General features: G+C 39.3%; 1 protein-coding gene across 1 annotated transcript; it reads left to right on the forward strand.

Annotated features, from left to right (window-relative positions):
• The first annotated feature begins 8,260 nt into the window (after positions 1-8,260).
• Positions 8,261-17,290, forward strand: LOC147000645 (cell surface glycoprotein CD200 receptor 5-like). The gene is made up of 5 exons (XM_085832227.1): positions 8,261-8,294; positions 10,035-10,102; positions 10,817-11,129; positions 11,235-11,483; positions 17,172-17,290. The coding sequence occupies exons 1-5, from the start codon at positions 8,261-8,263 to the stop codon at positions 17,288-17,290; spliced, it is 783 nt and encodes a 260-aa protein (XP_085688353.1).
• The last annotated feature ends 4,845 nt before the right edge of the window (positions 17,291-22,135 follow it).

Here is a 22,135-nt window from a genome sequence, read left to right on the forward strand (position 1 = left end):
TGTCCACTGAATGGTTTTAGCTCCCTTGTCAAAGATCAAGTGACCATAGGTGTGTGGGTTCATTTCTGGGTCTTCAAATCTATTTCATTAATACCTGTCTGTTGCTGTGCCAGTACCATTCAGTATTTATCACAATAGCTCTGTAGTAAAGCTTGAGTTCAGGCAAGGTGATTCCACCAGAGCTTCTTTTATCATGGAGAAGAGTTTGTACTTTTCTCTGTTTTTTTGATATTCCAGATGAATTTGAAATTTGTCCTTTCAAACTTGGTGAAGAATTGAGTTGGAATTTTGATGGGGATTACATTGAATCTGTAGATTGCTTCTGGCAAGATAGCCATTTTTACTATATTGATCCTGCCAATCCACGAGCAAGGGAGATCTTTCCATTTTCTGAGATCTTCTATGATTTCTTTCTTCAGAGGCTTGAAGTTCTTGTCATACAGACTTAGTCACACCAAGGTATTTTCTATTATTTGTGAGCACTGTGAAGGGTGTTGTTTCCCTAATTTCTTTTTTTTTTTCTTTTTCTTTTTTTTTCTTTTTTTTAAAATTAGGTATTTTCCTCATTTATATTTTCAATGCTATCCCAAAAGTCCCCCATACCCACCCTCCCAATCCCCTACCCACCCACTCCCCCTTTTTGGCCCTGGGGTTCCCCTGTACTGGGGCATATAAAGTTTGCAAGTCCAATGGGCCTCTCTTTGCAGTGATGGCCTACTAGGCCATCTTTTGATACATATGCAGCTAGAGATAAGAGCTCCGGGGTACTGGGTATTTCATATTGTTGTTCCACCTATAGGGTTGCAGTTCCCTTTAGCTCCTTGGGTAATTTCTCTAGCTCCTCCATTGGGGGCCGTGTGATCCATCCAATAGCTGACTGTGATCATCCACTTCTGTGTTTGCTAGGCCCCGGCACAGTCTCACAAGAGACAGTTATATCTGGGTCCTTTCAGCAAAATCTTGCTAGTGTATGCAATGGTGTCAGCATTTGGAAGCTGATTATGGGATGCATCCCTGCATATGGCAATCACTAGATGGTCCATCCTTTCGTCACAGTTCCAAATTTTGTCTCTGTAACTCCTTCCATGGGTGTTTTGTTCCCCTTTCTAAGAAGGGGCAAAGTGTCCACACTTTGGTCTTTGTTCTTCTTGAATTTCATGCGTTTAGCAAATTGTATCTTATATGTTGGGTATCCTAAGTTTCTGGGCTAATATCCACTTATCAGTGAGTACATACTGTGTGAGTTCCTTTGTGATTGGGTTACCTCACTCAGGATGATGCCCTCCAGGTCCATCCATTTGCCTAGGAATTTCATAAATTCATTTTTTTAATAGCTGAGTAGTACTCCATTGTGTAAATGTAGCACATTTTCTGTATCCATTCCTCTGTTGAGGGGCATCTGGGTTCTTTCCAGCTTCTGGCTATTATAAATAAGGCTGCTATGAACATAGTAGAGCATGTGTCCTTCTTACTGGTTAGGACATCTTCTGGATATATGCCCAGGAGAGGTATTGTGGGATCCTCCGGTAGTACTATGTCCAATTTTCTGAGGAACTGCCAGACTGATTTCTAGAGTGGTTGTACAAGCTTGCAATCCCACCAACAATGGAGGAGTGTTCCTCTTTCTCCACATCCTCGCCAGCATCTGCTGTCACCTGAATTTTTGATCTTAGCCATTCTGACTGGATTGAAGTGGAATCTCAGGGTTGTTTTGATTTGCATTTCCCTGATGATTAAGGATGTTGAACATTTTTTCAGGTGCTTCTCAGCCATTCGGTATTCCTCAGGTGAGAATTCTTTGTTCAGCTCTGAGCCCCATTTTTTAATGGGGTTATTTGATTTTCTGGAGTCCACCTTCTTGAGTTCTTTATATATATTGGATATTAGTCCCCTATCCAATTTGGGATAGGTAAAGATCCTTTCCCAATCTGTTGGTGGCCTTTTTGTCTTATTGACGGTGTCTTTTGCCTTGCAGAAGCTTTGCAATTTTTTGAGGTCCCATTTATCGATTCTCGATCTTACAGCACAAGCCTTTGCTGTTCTATTCAGGAATTTCCCCCCTGTACCCATATCTTTGAGGCTTTTCCCTACTTTCTCCTCTATAATTTTCAGTGTCTCTGGTTTTATGTGGAGTTCCTTAATCCACTTAGATTTGACCTCAGTACAAGAAGATAGGAATGGATCAATTCTCATTTTTCTATATGATAACCGCCAGTTGTGCCAGCACCATTTGTTGAAAATGCTGTCTTTTTTCCACTGGATGGTTTTAGCTCCCTTGTCAAAGATCAAGTGACCATAGGTGTGTGGGTTCATCTCTGGGTCTTCAATTCTGTTCCATTGGTCTATTTGTCTGTCACTATACCAATACCATGCAGTTTTTATCACAATTGCTCTGTAGTACAGCTTTAGGTCTGGCATGGTGATTCCACCAGAGGTTCTCTTATCCTTGAGAAGAGTTTTTGCTATCCTAGGTTTTTTGTTATTCCAGATGAATCTGCTGATTGCCCTTTCTAATTCGTTGAAGAATTGAGTTGGAATTTTGATGGGGATTGCATTGAATCTGTAGATTGCTTTTGGCAAGATAGCCATTTTTACAATGTTGATCCTGCCAATCCATGAGCATGGGAGATCTTTCCATCTTCTGAGATCTTCTTTAATTTCTTTCTTCAGAGACTTGAAGTTCTTATCATATAGATCTTTCACTTCCTTAGTTAGAGTCACGCCAAGGTATTTTATATTATTTGTGACTATTGAGAAGGGTGTTGTTTCCCTAATTTCTTTCTCAGCCTGTTTATCCTTTGTGTAGAGAAAGGCCACTGATTTGTTTGAGTTAATTTTATATTCAGTTACTTCACTGGAGCTCTTTATCAGGTTTAGGAGTGCTCTGGAGGAATTTTTAGGATCACTTATATAAACTATCATATCATCTGCAAGTAGTGATGTTTTGACTTCTTCCTTTCCAATTTGTATCCCCTTGATCCTTTTGTTGTCGAATTACTCTAGCTAGGACTTCAAGTACTATGTTGAATAGTGTACTGGCTATTTTTGTGTCAACTTGACACAGCTGGAGTTATCACAGAGAAAGGAGCTTCAGTTGAGGAAATGCCTCCATGAGATCCAACTGTAAGGCATTTTCTCAATTAGTGATCAAGGGGGAAAGGCCCCTTGTGGGTGGGACCATCCCTGGGCTGGTAGTCTTGGGTTCTATAAGAGAGTAGGCTGAGCAAGCCAGGGAAGGCAAGCCAGTAAAGAACATCCCTCCATGGCCTCTGCATCGGCTCCTGCTTTCTGACCTGCTTGAGTTCTAGTCCTGACTTCCTTTGGTGATGAACAGCAGTATGGAAGTGTAAGCCGAATAAACCCTTTCCTCCCCAACTTGCTTCTTGGTCATGATGTTTGTGCAGGAATAGAAACCCTGACTAAGACAAATAGGTAGGGAGAAAGTGGGCACCCTTTTCTAGTCCTTGATTTTAGTGGGATTACTTCCAGGTTCTCTCCATTTACTTTGATGTTGGCTACTTGTTTGCTGTAGATTGCTTTTATTATGTTTAGGTATGGGCCTTGAATTCCTGATCTTTCCAATACTTTAATTATGAAGGGGTGTTAGATTTTGTGAAATACTTTCTCAGCATCTAATGAGATGATCATGTGGTTTTTGTCTTTGAGTTTGTTTATATAGTGGATGATAGATTATTATTATTATTATCCATTATGATGGATTTCTGTATATTAAACCATTCCTGCATCCCTAGAATAAAACCTACTTGATCATGATGAATGATGATTTTGATGTGTTCTTTGATTTGGTTAATGAGAATTTTATTGAGTATATTTCTTTAGGGGATATGGGGATATTTATATCATTAATCTAATAGTGATTTAATTTTGGTACTTGGTATCTGTCTAGAAAATTGTCCATTTAATCCAGGTTTTCGGGTTTTGTTGAGTATAGCCTTTTGTAGTAGGATCTGATGATGTTTTGGATTTACTCATTTTCTGTTGTTATGTCTCTCTTTTCATTTCTGATTTTGTTAATTAGGATACTGCCCCTGTGCTCTCTCCTTAGTCTGACTAGGGGTTTATCTATCTTGCTGATTTTCTCAAAGAACCAGCTCCTGGTTTGGTTGATTCTTTGAATAGTTCTTTTTGTTTCCAATTGGTTGATTTCAGCCCTGAGTTTGATTATTTACTGCCTTCTTCTCCTCTTGAGTGAATTTGCTTCCTTTGTTCTAGAGTTTTTAGGTGTGCTGTCAAGCTGCTAGTGTATGCTCTCTCTGGTTTCTTTTTGGAGGCACTTGGAACCATGAGTTTTCCTCTTAGGGATGCTTTCAATGTTTCCCATAAGTTTGGGTATGTTGTGGGTTCATTTTCATTAAACTCTTAAAGAGTCTTTAATTACTTTCTTAATTTCTTCCTTGACCAAGTTATCATTGAGTAGAGTGTTCTTCAGCTTCCTAGTGAATGTTGACTTTCTATTATTTATGTTGTTATTGAAGATCAGCCTTAGTCTGTGGTGATCTGATAGGATGCATGGGATAATTTCAATATTTTTGTATGTGTTGCAGCCTGTTTTGTGAACAATTATTTGGTTGATTTTGGAAAAGGTGCCATGAGGTGCAGAGAAGAAGGTATATCCTTTTGTTTTAGGATAAAATGTTCTGTAGATATCTGTTAAATCCATTTCTTTCATAACTTCTGTTAGTTTCAATGTGTCTCTGTTTAGTTTCTGTTCCCAGGATCTGTCCATTGATGAGAGTGGGGTTTTGAAGTCTCCCACTATTATTGTGTGAGGTGCAATGTGTTCTTTGAACTTTACTAAAGTTTCCTTAATGAATGTGGATGCCCCTTCATTTGAAGCATAGATATTCAGAATTGAGAGTTCATCTTGGTAGATTTTACCTTTGATGAGTATAAAATGCCCCTCCTTGTCTATTTTGATAACTTTGTGTTGGAAGTCAATTTTATTCTTTATTAGAATGGCTACTCCAGTTTGTTTCTTTTGACCATTTGCTTGGAAAATTGTTTTCCAGCCTTTTTGAGGTGGTTTTATTGTAAGCAGCAAAAAGTTGGGTCCTGTTTATGTATCCAGTCTGTTAGTCTATGTCTTTTTATTGGGGAATTGAGTACATTGATATTAAGAGATATTAAAGTAAAATAATTGTTGCTTCCTGTTATTTTTTGTTGTTAGAGTTGGGATTCTGTTCTTGTGGCTGTCTTCTTTTAGGTTTGCTGAAGGATTGCTTTCTTGCTTTTCCTAGGGCATAATTTCCATCCTTGTGTTGGTGTTTTCCCTTTATTATCCTTTTTGGGGCTGGATTTATGGAATGATATTGTGTGAATTTGTTTTTTTCATGGAATACTTTGGTTTCTCCATCTATGGTAATTGAGATTTTTGCTGAGTATAGTAGCCTGGTCTGGCATTTGTGTTCTTTTAGGGTCTTTATACCATCTGTCCAGTATCTTCTGGCTTTCATAGTCTTTGGTGAGAAGTCTGGTGTATTTCTGATAGGTCTGTCTTTATATGTTAAATGACCTATTTCCCTTACTGCTTTTATTATTCTGTCATTATTTAGTGCATTTGTTGTTCTGATTATTATGTGTTGGTAGGAATTTCTTTTCTGTTCCAGTCTATTTGTAGTTCTGTAGGCTTCTTGTATGTTCATGGGCACCACTTTCTTTAGGTTAGGGACGTTTTCTCCTATAATTTTGTTGAAGATATTTACTGGCCCTTTAAGTTGAAAATCTTCATTCTCATCTATACCTATTATCCACAGGTTTGTCTCCTTACTGTGTCTTGTATTCCTTGATGTTTTGGGTGAGAATCTTTTTGTGTTTTTCATTTTCTTTGATTGTTGTGTCCATGTTCTCTATGGAATCTTTTGCACCTGAGATTCTCTCTTCCTTCTCTTTATTCTGTTGTTGATGCTCACATCTATTGTTCCTGATCTCCTTCTTAGGGTTTCTATCTCCAGAGTTGTCTCCCTTTGGGTTTTCTTCATTGTTTCTACTTCCATTTTTAGATCTTGGATGGTTTTGTTCAATTCCATCACCTGTTAGGTTGTGTTTTCCTGAAATTCTTTGAGGGATTTTTGTGCTTCCTCTGTAAGGACTTCTACGTCTTTAGTAGTGTTTTCCTGTAATTCTTTAAGGACTTCTACCTATTTTGCAGTGTTTTCCTGTATTTCTTTACGGGAGTTATCAATTCATTTCTTAAAATCCTATTCCAGCTTCCAACTCATTTTTCACTGAGTTAGAAAGGGCAATTTGGAAATTCATCTGGAATAACAAAAACCTAGGATACCAAAATCTATTCTCAACAATAAAAGAACCTCTGGTGGAAACACCATGCCTGACCTCAGAGCAATTGTGATAAAAACTGCATGGTACTGGTACAGCGATAGACAGGTAGATCAATGAAATAGAACTGAAGACCCAGAAATGAACCCACACACCTATAGTCACTTGATCTTTGACAAGAGAGCAAAAACCATCCAGTGGAAAAAGAGCATTTTCAACAAATGGTGCTGGCACAACTGGTGGTTATCTTGTAGAAGAATGCAAATTGATCCATTCTTATCTCCTTGTATGAAGCTCAAGTCTAAGTGGATCAAAGCACTCCACATAAAACCAGAGACACTGAAATTTATAGAGGAGAAAGTTGGAAAAGCCTCGAAGATATGGGCATGGGAGAAAAATTCCTAAACAGAACAGAAATGGCTTGTGCTGGAAGATCAAGAATCGACAAATTGGACCTCATAAAATTGCAAAGCTTCTGTAAGACAAAACATACAGTCAATAAGACAAAAAGGCCACCAAAAGATTGGCAAAGGATTTTTACCAATCCTAAATCTGATAGGGAACTAATATCCAATAAAGAGTTCACGAAGCTGGATTCCAGAAATTCAGATAACCTCATTAAAAAATGAGGTACAGAGCTAACCAAAAAATTCTCAACTGAGGAATACAAAATGGCCGAGAAGCACCTGAAAAAATGTTCAACATCCTTAATCATCAGGGAAATACAAATCAAAACAACCCTGAGATTCTACCTCACACCAGTCAGAATTTCTAAGATCAAAAATTCAGGTGACAGCAGATGCTGGCAAAGATGTGGAGAAAGAGGAACACTCCTCCATTGTTGGTGGGATTGCAAGCTGTTACAACCACTCTGGAAATCAGTCTGGCGGTTCCTCAGAAAATTGGACATAGGACTACAGGGAGATCCAGCAATACCTCTCCTGGGCATACACCCAGAAGATGTTCCAACTTATAATAAGGACACATGCTCCACTATGTTCATAGCAGCCTTATTTATAATAGCCAGAAGCTGGAAAGAACCCAGATGTACTTCAACAGAGGAATGGATACAGAAAATGTGGTACATTTACACAATGGAGTACTTCTCAGCTATTAAAAACAAAGAATTTATGAAATTCTTAGGCAAATGGAGGTATCTGGAGGATATCATCCTTAGTGAGGTAACCCAATCACAAAAGAACTCACTTGATATGCACTCACTGATAAGTGGATAGTAGCCCAGAAACTTAGAATACCCAAGATACAATTTGCAAAACACAAGAAAATCAAGAAGAAAGAAGACCAAATTGTGGATACTTTGTTCCTCCTTAGAATAGGGAACAAAATTCCCATGGAAGGAGTTACAGAGATAAAGTTTGCCGCTGAAAAGAAAGAATGGACCATCCAGAGACTGCCCCACCCAGAGATCCATCCCATCATCAGCCACCAAACACAGACACTATTGCATATGACAGCAAGATTTTGCTGAAAGGACCCTGATATAGCTGTCTCTTGTGAGGCTATGCCAGTTCCTGGCTAATACAGAAGTGGATGCTCACAGTCATCTATTGGATGGAACACAGGGCCCCCAATGGAGGAGCTAGAGAATGTACCCAAGGAGCTGAAGGGGTCTGCTACCCTATAGGTGGAACAACAATATGAACTAACCAGTACCCCCAGAGTTTGTATCTCTCTCTAGCTGCATATGTAGCAGAAGATGGCCTAGTTCGCTATCATTGGGAAGAGAGGCCTCTTGGTCTTGCAAACTTTATATGCCCCTGTACAGGGAAATGCCAGGACCAAGAAGTGGGAGTGGGTGTGTAGGGGAGCAGGGCAGGGGGAGAGTATAGGGGACTTTTAGGATAACATTTGAAATGTAAATGAAGAAAATATCTAATAAAAATTGAAAAAAATTAGCATAAAGGGCTACTTTTACCTGACAGACACTAGGTCACACTTCTGAATGGCTTACCCTGATGTTGTGTTAGAGCCTCTTGGTAAGTCTGAAACATTCTACATCCACTCAACCAGCTACTAGCTGGCCTTCAGTTCCCGAAGCTATGGTACTGAGGTCTTCTCAAGCTTTTTTCATTTTTATCCCAGCTATTCAATAATGGCTTGAGTAAACAATCCTCTACCAGCTTTGTGAGATATGATTTTAAGTCTGAATCTTGCTTTTTGGGTGTGTTGGGGTATCCAGGACTCATTGTGGTGGGCATACTGGGTTCTAATGATGCTGAGTGGTCTTGGTTTCTGTTAGTAAGATTCTTTCATTTGCCTTTCACTATCTGGTAATCTCTGGTGTTAGATGTTCTAGCTGTCTCTGGCTGGAGCTTGTTCCTCTTGTGATTCTTTAGCCTCTGTCAGCACTCCTGGGAGTCCTCTCCCAGAACTCTCCTGAGTCCCATTCATTGGTCAGAGCAAGCTCTCCTCTTGCAGGGAAGGTACACAGAATTCTAGAGCTCAGATCCACCTCCTGAGTCCTGGGGTCAGAGCCCTCCTTGGAAGCTGTGTCTCCTCTGGTGGGGAAGGTGCCCAGGGGTCTGGGTCTCTGCTCTGCCTCCTGGCTGAGGATGAAGGCCTGAAGGGACCTTGTCCAAGAGGCTCTGTTGCTTCTGCTGCCCATGTGATCTCCTTCATGCACTGGTCTTAGTGATCCCAAGATCCTCGCTGTGCTAGGGTCCGCTGAGTTCACACCCAAGATGGTGCAGGGCTAGAGCCAAAGGGAATGACCCCCAGCCACAAGTTGGGCAGGTTTCCTTTTTCCCTGTTCCTGCTAGCACAAGACCCTCTGGGTTTTTTGGAACAGATGTTGCCTTCCACTCACCAGTGATCTTAAGATCCTGGGTGTCCTAGGGTGTCTGCAGCATGTAAAGTCCTCTGGGGACCTTGGGACCCTCCATCTAGTTCATGCCCAAGATGGCACAGATTTCTTTATTTCCCAAATTTAACTATTGAAAGACACACTAGGACTTCATAATACTGTAGGTACCTTAGGATAACAAACAAAGCTACCTTTCCTTTCCTGCGTCTTTAATTGTTGCCTGGAAAGCCTGGAACTATTACAGGGCAATGTTTCAGAAACTGATTATGATTTTTTTCTTATAAAGCAGTGTATGTAGTCCAGGTTGGCCCAAAATTCACAATATGGCCAGCTGCTCTGACATCATAATTCTCCTGTCTCCCCTCTCTGTGCAACCATGCCTAGTTTTGAACCATTATAACTATGAACAATTCAACAGAACTCAAGGATGGAATTGAAAGAGGAAAGGGCGCTCATACCTCTCCTATCCTGCTCGGCTTCATTTCTGCCGTTCAGTCACAAGGCAGAACAGGTAGAATGAAGTGAGAGGATGAACCCTTTGTGATTCTGTTTCCATAGTTTTTGTTTTGTTTTGTTGACAATGGCTCTGTTTCTTCATCAGTGGGAAGTGTTCATTATTGGTCTGAATAACTTTACTTGGCAGATGAGATCTGGAGACAGGAATTTAATGAAGTCAGATTATGTGGTATGCCTACAGTGGACCTGACAAGGGGATTGAAGAAGAAGGCAAGGCTAATGTAAACTATTTGGCAAAAAAAAAAAAAAAAAAAAAATTACTCGTGAATGAGAAAAAACTGATTAGTATATTATAAATGCAATTTTCAAGATGTTGACATATCAGTGATTATAAAACCTTGAATTCCTGCTTATAATCATTTAAATAGTTAAATATCTGTATCTAAATATTTTCTAGGGTCAAGTTGTACTGATAAGAATCAAACAACACAGAACAATAGTTCATCTCCTATGGCAAAAGATAATATTCTTGCTTATATTGTGGGAATGGAGAGATGACCTTGCTTAGAAACTGTAACTAATGCCTTGGCTGCTGGACAGATTCAGGATGAGTAGCAGAGTCTGGTGATGTAGTGTTATGGTGGGAGGGACCCTGAACACTTACCTCTAAACCTCTGCCATCTCAGAGGGAGTGATGGAAAGACTGTGGCATTATCACCCTCCCAGGTCTGTGTTGAAGAATTTCTTTCTTCATCTGATTAGGTGACCTTGATTTGGATGTGACTTGTGAGGACTTGAGTTCCACAAAGAGCCAAGCGACATAGATATAGGATAATAGAGATAGTTAATACAATGTTTATCATAAGCAAGTTCTGCTCCTGTTAAAGCAATGACATGGCCGACTTTAGTCACAAGTGATTGTGACAGATAATTTTGTTGAGTTATCACCACTCAGCAAACTTATATCCATCATGGATGATTTTCATCAGTGTCCAAGCAATGTGAGGATTTATGGTGCAAGTTGGGCATAGCCCACATGCCTGAACCTTTACTTTAGAAAATGAATAACATTTAATTCTGATAGATTAAACATAGGAAAGTGAGAAAAAAAACTACTATTGTTGGAATACATTCTTAGTCACACATTGTTCTAGTGTAACTTCATATAAGTTACTGTGCGAGACCTAACTCACAGGGTTTCCTTTTCTCGTTCTTTCTCTCTGTGTGTATCCAGTGTACACCACAGTGTCTGTACAGATGGGCACAAAGGCTCTGCTCTGCTGCCTTTCTATTCCACTGACAAAAGCAGTATTAATCACATGGATGATAAAGCACAGAGACTTGCCTTCCTGCACAATAGCATACAAAGTAGATACAAAGGAGACCAATGAAACCAGCTGCTTGGGCAGAAACATCACTTGGGCCACCAAACCTGACCACAGTCCTGACCTTCAGATCAGTGCAGTGACCCTCCAGCATGAGGGGAATTACTTATGTGAGATAACAACACCTGAAGGGAATTTTGAAAGAGTCTATGACCTCCAAGTGCTGGGTAAGTGACAATGTTACATATTGTGCTATTTCAGGTCACCAATTTGTGTTAGAAAACCTTGTGATTTGACAAGACTGAATCTTTATTTTCTTCCCATCTCTCCAGTGCCCCCTGAGGTAACCTACTTTCCAGGGAAAAATAGAACTGCAGTTTGTGAGGCAATGGCAGGCAAGCCTGCTGCACAGATCTCTTGGACTCCAGATGGGAATTGTGTCACTAAGAGTGAATCACACAGCAATGGCACCGTGACTGTCAGGAGCACGTGCCACTGGGAGCAGAACAATGTGTCTGCTGTGTCCTGCTTAGTCTCTCATTCGACTGGTAACCGGACTCTGTTCATAGAACTGAATCAAGGTGAATACTTTTGTAAAAAGAAGAAATAATTGATATTTACCTTATTCTTCCATGAAAGATATAGGTTTTAACTTCATTCTATGTGTGACAAGTAGAGTAGACAAAACCTGTTTAGGGGAAGAAGGAGTAAAGTCAGGACACTGACTGAAGCAGAAAACATGAAGTTGTTTTCTAGTTCCGCAGACTCGCACTAACCAGTGTCACCTGGACAGAGGTTGGTCCTGTCCATAGTGTGTTGGCCTCTAAGGTGGCTCTAAGCTGTGTCAAGTTGACAGAGTTAACTAGGACACACTACCCCGTTCAGACACTAGTAACAAGTTTTTGTTATTACTTGCACTTCTTATCAACTAGCTATAAATTCTGGATGTTTCCATAATTCATTTATCAGGTTCAGTGATTTGTAAAAATGGTTCACAAAACTGAAGAAGACACCTTGTTTACTATACTGGTTTAGTATAAAGACTCCAACACAGAGACAGACAAATTCAAGAGATTCTTAGGACTCTTTATGGAGGAAGGAGTACAGAGCTTCATGCCATCTCAAAGATTTCTGTGCTCCCAGTTCCTTGATGTTATCCCCATACAGAAGCTCCTTAAACTGTACCATTTAGAATTTATATTAAGATTTTGTTACATAGCCATGAGGGATAATCCTTGACCATTGGTGATTAACACAATCTCCTGCCATTCTTTCTTCACATGAGGTTAGGTGGCAATGATTGTGGTCATGTAGGATCCCAAGTCATAACTCTCTAATGACAATTTAGCTTTTCTGGGATAGCCCCAACTATGAAGTTCTCGATGAGCTTTTTAGACACCAGTCATTTTATTGGCATACTAAAGACTTTTAATTTTGTTGGCAATTCTTTTAAGAGCTATATTTCAGTAGGTGGAAAGCAAAGACCATAAATGAATTTCTTTTTTTAAATTTTTAGTATTTTTTGATATATTGTCTCCATACATAGTCCTGGCTGTCTTACAACTTAGAAATAGGTTCTAATTATCATAGATCTAATCTCCATATTTCCCTTTTAGTGTTCCAAACAGGTTTTAGGTTAATTCATTCTCAGATTATTTTTAAGTTGTTCCTATCCTATAAAAAGTGTTCTTCCATTAACCTCTTTCATCTACTAGTCCACCATGCACTATCCTAAACCCACTTCTCCCTAACTTACAGCTAGTTTTCAGTAACCATTCTGATTCTTCAGATATTTTAGAACATTTCATCCTTACTTAGCACTGTTTGATGGATTGTAAGTCATCTAAAACAACACAGACAGCAAAATGTCACTGGAAGGGTCATCAGATCCAATTTCAAGTTTGCTATTCAGGCAAAGTGCTACAGACTCTCTGGGCCCCTTTGTCTGCGTGGAATGGGTCTCTGGGGCAGGTGGGCAAATCTTTGGATGGGATGAATGACAGACAGATGCACACAGGAGAGGTTGTGTAGAATCTGAATGTATTTTGTCAAATCGAGCATCAGACTTTTTATGCAGAAGACAATAAGGAAGTTGGGTGACATACCTGCAAGGTACAAAGAGGTTACTGGATTCTTACAGAAAACAGAGGAATGCAAACACAGAAGGTCTAACGGGAACCACCTGGGATAGAATTCATTGTTAATAACTGGGATCAACAAGGGCTCCACCCAAGATTCACTTAATCTTAGAAGCCAGGGTCAAGGGCTTCGTGCCCTTGCCATAGTTCCTATTTTAGTCTATTGTATAGTCCACCTTTCCCTTAGGCCATTGTAAATATGTGTGTATGTGTGTAACTCCCTATAGTTCTAAGTATCTATTCTGGTTTCTCCTTTCGGTCTGAAACTTCCTTCTTCCTTAGTGATGGTAAATTCCTGTGTAAGGGAGTGACTTAGCTTTTACATTCTTACTGAATTTCAAGCCCATGGTTTTGCTCAAGGACATTCTAGGACTGTTGGAACACTAAGGCTTTAGCTATGTCAGAATTCAATCTTAAAAGGCACTTATAATAGGATAATACTAAAAGAGAGCACGTGGATCCATACACTAGACTAATGTGGAAATGGAAAATTAATGTATGGGTTAGAGAGAACGCCAGACTCCAGGAGCGAGTTTCTGTGAAACTCTTTTGCCTCCAGAGTAGCTTTCAAACCTCAGCCTGTCAATCTGACTCGACCAGAGAGTGTGGCAGCAAAGCAGCAAAATTAGAATGGTACCAGTACCAATACAGACATATTGATCAATGCAGCAGGATCGAGGGACAACCTAAAAGTCCATGCACCTATAGCCACCTGATTTTTCACTAGATTCTGAAAATATTCACTGCAGAATAGATAGCATCTGAAAAGGATCATGTAGGGAAATTGGATATTAACATGTAGAAGAATGAAACTTGACTATTCTCTTTGCATCAAAATAAATTTGAAATGGATTAAAGATCTCAATGTTAGATCTGTAACTCTAAGCTTTCACAAGAGAGAGCCCCAATTATACTGAGTACACTGTAGAGAAAAGGCTCAGGTAAGACCTCTCTGAATAGTACTCTGGTTGCTCAGGAAATAAGATTAAAAACTCAGCAAGTAGGACTACATGAGATTACAAAGTTTTAATACTGCAAAGAAAAACTGTTAATTGACTGAAGAGGCAACCTATAGATTGGGGAAAAAACTTGACTATCCACAGATCTGACAGAGGATTAATATTTAGAATATACATGGCATTAGAAAAGCCTAAACAAAGAAATTGAAAAATGAGTAATGGAACTGAATGGAGGGCTCTCAGAAGAAATGCAAAGGACTAGTAAATACTTTAAAAACTGTGTGCCATCCTTAACCATCAAGGTAGTGCAAATTAAAACTACTATGAGATTTTTAACCTTAATCCATGCAGAATCGCTAATATTAAGAAAATAAAATCCAGTGTAGGCAGGGGGCAGGGAACCTTGAAGAGCAATTTGTGCAGTTGCTGTGGAGACCAATGTGGCTGTTCCTCAGAAAATGAGAAATAGATGTGCTATATGATCACATAGATAATATGCTCATTTATATTCATAAATGTTCTAGTCCTAGTAACTAGAATATGTACACAGCTAAGATGTCCATAAATAATGCCCACGGGTCCACTTATGTGGCCTGAAAATTGTAAAGGTTGCTAATTACCTCTGCTTGGATTTAAAGTCACCTGGCCAAGTAAGTGTGTCCATGATGGGGAGCTCCGTGTCTATTATTCTACAAAATGGACACAGAATAAAACCACCTTCTCATTTTGCATGGTTCTACCCATATTAGTGCAACTCTCATATTTCTTTAGAGAAAGTTTCTTTTTTTAGTGACAAGTGTTTAAAGCAGAAACTCTCAACTGGTCAAGGAAGACAAAAGCAGAAAGATTGTAAAAGTCACCAATCAGGGAAGATCAGAGAAAAAAAGCATTTGGACATTACAGGATTTTCAAATTCATAAGCTCATAGCAATGGAGTTTTCTGTATAGGATGTAAACAAGACTAAGCCAGTCAATATTCCAACATAGAATGGAAAGGGACTCACGAGTCCCTGCTCTTCCAACCTAGGATCTATGGACACTTAGTGGTTTCTTGAGGAGAGAGAGTCAGTTATCTCTAAGGGTATTCATTGCTTCTGGTAGGCTCCAACCCAGAAGTATATGGACAACATAACCTGAACCAGTAGGCTATTAAAAAACACACAAAGTTTGTGGGGTATCAAAGTGGGTATGGATCTGGCAGGAGTTAGAGGAGGAGTTAGACGTGAATATGATCACAATACTTCATGTGAAATTCTTACTTTTTTTTCAATGAAAAAGAAACTATTCTTTTAAAAAGAAACCAACTTTTTGTATAAAAGATTAATCATAGATGCACTTCAGACAGAGAACTTAGAAGATCTTAGCTGATTTCACCTGTAAACCTCTTTCCCAAGGAGTAACTTTCACAGTCACCAAAGAGGCTGTGCAAGCTGAACTAAATGGGAAGCAATAGGTAGTACCACCTAGCTGAAAAGCTTATGAACCACAGCAATGACCAGCAAGCTTGATGCCTAAGGTGTGATAGTGGCAATTATATCTTAGCAGCAACCAATAGTTGGCCAATTATGTCTAAGGCTCACTCAAGATTAGGAAATCACAACTGGTAGAGGAAATCTAAGTAATAACTCAGTGTATCAGTGAAGGCATTGATATCAGAGAGGAATCTGCCACAGCTCTCCTCTAATCTACCATAATGCCTATCTAAAATTTAAATACCCTATAATCACCAGTAAGCATAGCTCTTAACAGTTACCAAAGAATTTTCTATTTGCAATAGAAAACATCACAAAAAGCCACAAATGGTCAATATGTGCAGAACACAGATCATAGGATATTCAGCCTCCGTGGGTACATTCACAACACAATTCCTACATTTAATTCTCATGGAATATTGTAGAATAGGGGATAGAAACAGGATAAGAGCTAGAGAAACAGGAAATCTGTGGGAAAATTGTGTCTCCTAGAAATGTAGGTGAAACTTCACCCATGAATCCTCAATAACATGGCTGCCTAAACAGGACTAGAACAATAAATATAGAAACATGGAAGAGGGAAATCTCACTTGAGCCTCACCCTTAGAGGAAGAACCACAGTTAACTAAGGGTGTTAAGAGTGGGAGCAGCAGTCTTCTCTCAGGGATGGCTCCCTATTAGTATTTTCATATGATGTATTAATATGCAACAGTAACAACTTAGAAATATGAAGCTAGGAGTTTGAGAAAGAGCACTGGTCGGTGGTGGGGGAGGGTGGAGAAAGGGAGAGGAATATTTAGGTGCATTTCTTCACTTTAAAATATTTGCTACATTTTGCAAAACACAAGAAAATCAAGAAGAAGGGAGACCAACATGTGGATACTTCATTCCTCCTTAGAATAAGGAACAAAATACCCATGAAAGGAATTACAGAGACAAAGTTTGGAGCTAAGACAAAAGGATGGACCATCCAGAGACTACCTCACCTGGGGATCCATCCCATAATCAGCCACCAAATGCAGACACTATTGCACATGCCAGCAAGATTTTGCTAAAAGGACCCTGATATAGCTGTCCCGTGTGAGACTATGCCAGTGCCTGGCAAATATAGAAGTGGATGCTCACAGTCATCTATTGGATGGAACACAGGGCCCCTAGTGGAGGAGCTAGAGAAAGTACCCAAGGAACTGAAGGGGTCTGCAACCTTATAGGTGGAACAACAATATGAACTAACCAGTACCCCCAGAGCTCGTTTCTCTAGCTGCACATGTATCAGAAGATGGCCTAGTCGGCCATCATTGGGAAGAGAGGCCTCTTGGTCTTGCAAACTTTATATGCCCTAGTAGAGGGGAACACCAGGGCCAAGAAGTGGGAGTGGGTGGGTAGGGGAACAGGGTGGGGGAGGGTATAGGGGATTTCGGGATAGCATTTGAAATGTAAATGAAGAAAATATCTAATAATTAATTGAAAAATAATTTGCTAATGTCTATTAAGCACAAATGCTAGACTTGATTCCTAAACTTGATCCTGAAATAATGGTATGAGTTCTATCTTAATTACACTTCATAAGGTGTACTGATTTTAGTAGTCTCTAAAACTTTCGGACTATTTTAAATGATTTTAAAACTGTTTACCTCTAATTTCTTGCATAGAACTATTATTGAACTGACCTGACATTTTACCCTTGCCTGTATTTAAAGGTACCACCAGCACCACCCCTTCCTTGCTGACCATTCTCTACGTGAAAATGGCTCTTTTGGGGGTTATTCTTCTTAAAGTAGGATTTGCTTTCTTCCAGAAGAGAAATGTTACCAGGTAGGAACTGAAAACTAAAATGTTAAGACTCACTAGAGAAAAGGCATTGTTATATAAACAGTGGACTGGGAAAATAAATGATGTGCCCCTGGCATGGGTGTCCCCTCAGTTCTTCTGCATCAAGCCTTTGTGAATAACAGAGCCTAGGCACAGGTGTTCAAAGCTCTGTGAGAGATTCTGCCTTGCTACAGTTCTGACCTAGGGGGGACCTACCCTGGGCCCATCATGGAGGATTCCATAGCAGAAATGAAGTTGCTGAAACATTATATTTGGTTACAAGTTTCTTGGTTGCTCTGGGACTCTGTTTATTCTGGCTTAATTGTAACATATGTAATTTGTATTTGTATTTGTTTTTGTTTTTGTGTATTTCTAGAACATGAATATCCAGATTTCTGGAAGCCCATTAGTCTGATGACACATACAAGAAAACAGCCATTTGCAATCAACTTTCTCATTGGAATCCAGCTTACCTGTCCCTGCTGTCTTCATGATTGTTAGACACTCACCTCCAAATTCTTAACTGAGAAGGGCTCCTGTTTAAAGGAAATATGGGGACAAATTGTGGAGCATAGACCAAAAGAAAGGCCATCCAGAGACTGCTCTACCTAAGGACCCATCCCATATACAGACACCAAACCCAGACACTACTGAAGATGCCGTGAAGCGTTTGCTGACAGGGGCCTGTTATAGTTGTCTCCTATTCATACAAATACATAGGTAGATGCTTGCAGCCAACAACTGGACTGAGCAAAAAAATCTCCAATGGAGGAGTTAGAGAAAGGACTGAAGAGGGTTTGCAGCCCCATAGGAAGAACAACAATATCAACCAACCAGATCTCCCAGAGCTCCCAGGGACTAAATTACCAACCAAAGGCTACACATGAAAGGACCTATGGCTCCAGCTGCTTGTGTAGCAGCGGATGGCCTTGTTGGGCATCAGTGGAAGGAGAAACCCTTGGTCCCATAAAGGCCTGATTCCCTAGTGTAAGAGAATGCCAGGGCAGTGAGGTGGGAGTGAGTGGGTAGGAAGCATTCTCATAGTTGCAGGAGAAAGGAGAATGGAAAAGGGTCTTCCGGAGGGGAAACTGGAAAAGGGGACAACATTTGAAATGTAAATACATAAAGTATCCAATAAAAAATTTATTGTACAGTTGCCAGTCATGTGATATGACTATATAGGCAAAAGCTTTGTGCTTACCATCAGATATGCTGTGAATGACCCATCTACTCTCTCTTCTCCTCTTCTCAGGTCAAAGAGAAAATGGCTTAGCAAAGAGTGAACAAGAGTTCTGGGTGGTTTTTTTTTTTTACCTATGTGCCCCAGGAATAGCTTCCATCAACTTCTTGCTTCCAGGTTCATTTTACATGATCATAAAAGTTGCATTGTCAGGTCCCATGACAACAAACACCACCTTGAAGTTGCCCATTAGCTGCTGGCCTTCTTTCTGTGCTTGTTTGCTTGCTACCAAGTAGCATGACAGTTGCCCTTTTTGTTAATCACTGATTACATGACGAAGATCTATTTTTAAAAAATCAGTATCTCTGCACTTTAGAAGAAGTTAAAAGTTTTATCCCAGAGAAGGCACTGTCCGTATCATAAGGGTAACAATGAGATTCCCATTACTGTGGAAAGTCCTCATATCCTAATTCTCTTTTCAGTCTGCATTCTGCCTTATATGGTGTGGGATCAATTAGTGAGGATCAGGGTAAGACACTGGTAAACTGTAACAACTGTAAACTGAGACCTTGTCTTCATTGAATACCCATAGTATTCCTATAATAGGATTATGTTTTTAGTTTAAAAAATTATATCTTAGATAAAGTGACAAATGATTTGGGTTATTTTATTTTTAGTGAAAGTCTATGGAGAAAATGAGTGCCTGGTACTAGAAGATACCAGGATAGTAGCTGCTGATAGTAATTGAAAGGTTAATTCAACTCATGTCATACTCTAATGTCATGAATGGTGCCAGGGAAGTCGAAAAAAGTGGGTTGCTCTAAGCTATTCCTTATTCTATGACCCTGCTTTCAGAGCAGGAGAGTAATTATTTATCAGGTGGCTAGGGAGAGTAGAGGATTGTATGTGGGATACATGGGGACCAGGCCTGAAGTAGTAAACATAGCTGCTCAGGTTCCACTGACTAATTCTTAGTCATATGACCACACTAGTCAGCTTTCCCTTAGACAGTTGATCAAGCTCAATCAAGATTATCAAACAAGACCCTGTGCTGATCCTAAGCAAGTGAACAGTGTTGGGAGCCTCTGGCCTGGATTGGGTTGAAATGTGACACAGAGTAAGACTCTGGTGTGGCTTTAATGATTGACGGATGTTCTAGCTTTCTAACGATAATGAATACTGATCATAACTTCTAAAAAGTCATAAAAACTTTCCTGCTCATTCTGAGGGTTACTAACTGCTAGCTTCATCTAAAGTCCTTCCCTTTGAGTCCTGAGAGTCTCTTTACCTTCCAGGTGTCTGGTACTTTCTATAGAGTCCCCAAACTCCTACCTCTTGAGGTTGCCTGTTTCCATTCTTTCTGTTGGCCTTCAGAGCTTCAGTCCTGTTTCCACTGTCCTCCAATACCTGATCATATTTCCCTTTTCTTCTCCTGTCCCTTCTCCTACTCATGTCTCTCCCTCCATCTGCCTCCCACGATTGCTTTCTTCTTCCTCCCAAATGGGATTCAGGCATCCTCACTTGGACCCTTCAGCTTGTTAACCTTGAGTTCTGTAGACTGTTGGGTATTCTGTAATTTTTGTTTAATATTCACTTATTAGTGAGTACATACAATGTATGTTCTTTTGGGTCTGAGTTATATCACTCAGAATGGTATTTTATAATTCCAATCATTTGCCTGCCAAACTCGTGATGTTCTCATTCGTAACAGCTGAGTAGTATTCCATTGTGTAAATGAACCACATTTTCTGTATCCATTCTTTCCTTGTGGGACACCTGCATTGTTTCCAGCTTCTGGCCTTAAATATCACAAATAAGGCCACTATGAACATTTACACACATCATATCATATAAAGCATATACTATACCTGTTGCATTATTTATGTTCTAGAGAAGACATTGAAAGCTAAGACTTTAAGTTAAAGTAAAAATTAAGCTCAGTTAAAGTTAACACTTGCTCATTCACACCAAGAAGACATGAAAGGACTAAGTTAGAATAACTCAACCTGAAAACATGACTATTCTCATGACTCATTTCTACTATTTCTTTTTAGATGATGACTTAATTTTTAATATAGTCAGCAAATTTATAACTTGAGTTAAAATTTTAAAATAACACAAAATGAACCATTTAATTCTTAGCTTCTCTAGAAGCTAAAAGTTTCCACCCAGGTTTGTATGCCAGTGTTTTGTTTTGTTTTTTATTTATTTGAATCTTTCAAAAATTATTGTGTAAAATTATATCAAAGGAACAGAAGGAAGGCAAGAAGCAATGATGACTTTTTCACTCCCTATAGTATCTCTTTTGTACCTTTAGTACACTTGAATATTTCAGTTTTGACAGCAAAAACAAATATATCTGTTGACTTCCCCCACCCCCTCACTCCCCAAAAGCTGCTGGTTTAGGAGATTAACACCTGTAACCTAACAGCTGGGGGTTTAATGATGTAGCCTTTGTTCTATTGGCACAGGAATTGGGAGACTCTAACTTTCAGCCTTTTAGGTGAAGTAGCAAGAAGAAAAAGGAACATGTTGAAAAGTGAATCTAGTGCTTATTTCTGTGTTGTAAAGCTTACTTATGAAAGCTCTCTAAAGAAGATTGAAATAATCCCATCCATGCTATGAGATCACAGCGGAGTAAGGCTAATCTTCAATAGCAACAAGAACAACAGAAAGACCACATACACATGGAAGCTGAACAATGCCCTACCCAATGATAACTTGGTCGAGGAAGAAATAAAGAAATTAAGAACTTTGTAGAATTTAATGAAAATGAAGGCACAACATAGGCACAACGTATCCAAACTTATGAGACACAATGAAAGCAGTGCTAAGAGGAAAACTCAGCTCTGAGCACCTCCAAAAAAGAAACTGAAGAGCGCATACAGCACATCCGAAAGCTCTAGAACAACAACAACAACAAAAAAAAAAGCAAATACACCCAACAGGAGTAGACAACAGGAAATAATCAATCTCAGGGCTGAAATCAACCAAGTAGAGACAAAAAGAGTCAACAAAACCAGGAGTTGGTTCTTAGAGAAAATCAACAAGGTAGATAAACCAGACTAACCAGAGAGCACAGTATCCAAATTAACAAAATCAGAAATGAAAAGGGAGATATAACAACAGAAACTTAAGAAGTTCAAGAAAATCATCAGATCCTACTACAAATGCCTATATTCAACAAAACTAGAAAATCCAAGTGAATTGGACAATTTTTCTATAAATACCAATGTTATATCAGGTTCAGATAAACCATCTAAACACTTCTATAACTCCTAAAGAAATAGAAGCAGTCATTAAAACAACCAGAAATAAAAAAAATAAATAAAAAAAAGCAGCCCAGGACCACATGGGATTAGTGCAGAAGGTCTATCAGACCTTCAAAGAAGACCTAATACCAATACTCTTCAAACTATTGCACAAAATAGACACAGAAGGAACACTACCAATTCATGAAGCCAGAGTTACCCTGAGTATTCTCACTTTGAGATGGATCGGTGTTTGTCTAATCAGGTACTTTTCACAATTTCCTTTCACAGAGCACTTCATAAGAGATTTTTTTCCCTACTTCTATCATGTTTAGTGTTCCAAATAGATTTTAAAATCTGGTTGAGTGCATATTACTTTTAGCTTTAGAAGACATCATATATATTTAAGAGGCATTTAGTT

This window comes from Mus caroli, unplaced genomic scaffold (assembly GCF_978045245.1).
Source record: "Mus caroli unplaced genomic scaffold, Mus_caroli_1 scaffold_17, whole genome shotgun sequence".
Taxonomy (NCBI): Eukaryota; Metazoa; Chordata; class Mammalia; order Rodentia; family Muridae; genus Mus; species Mus caroli.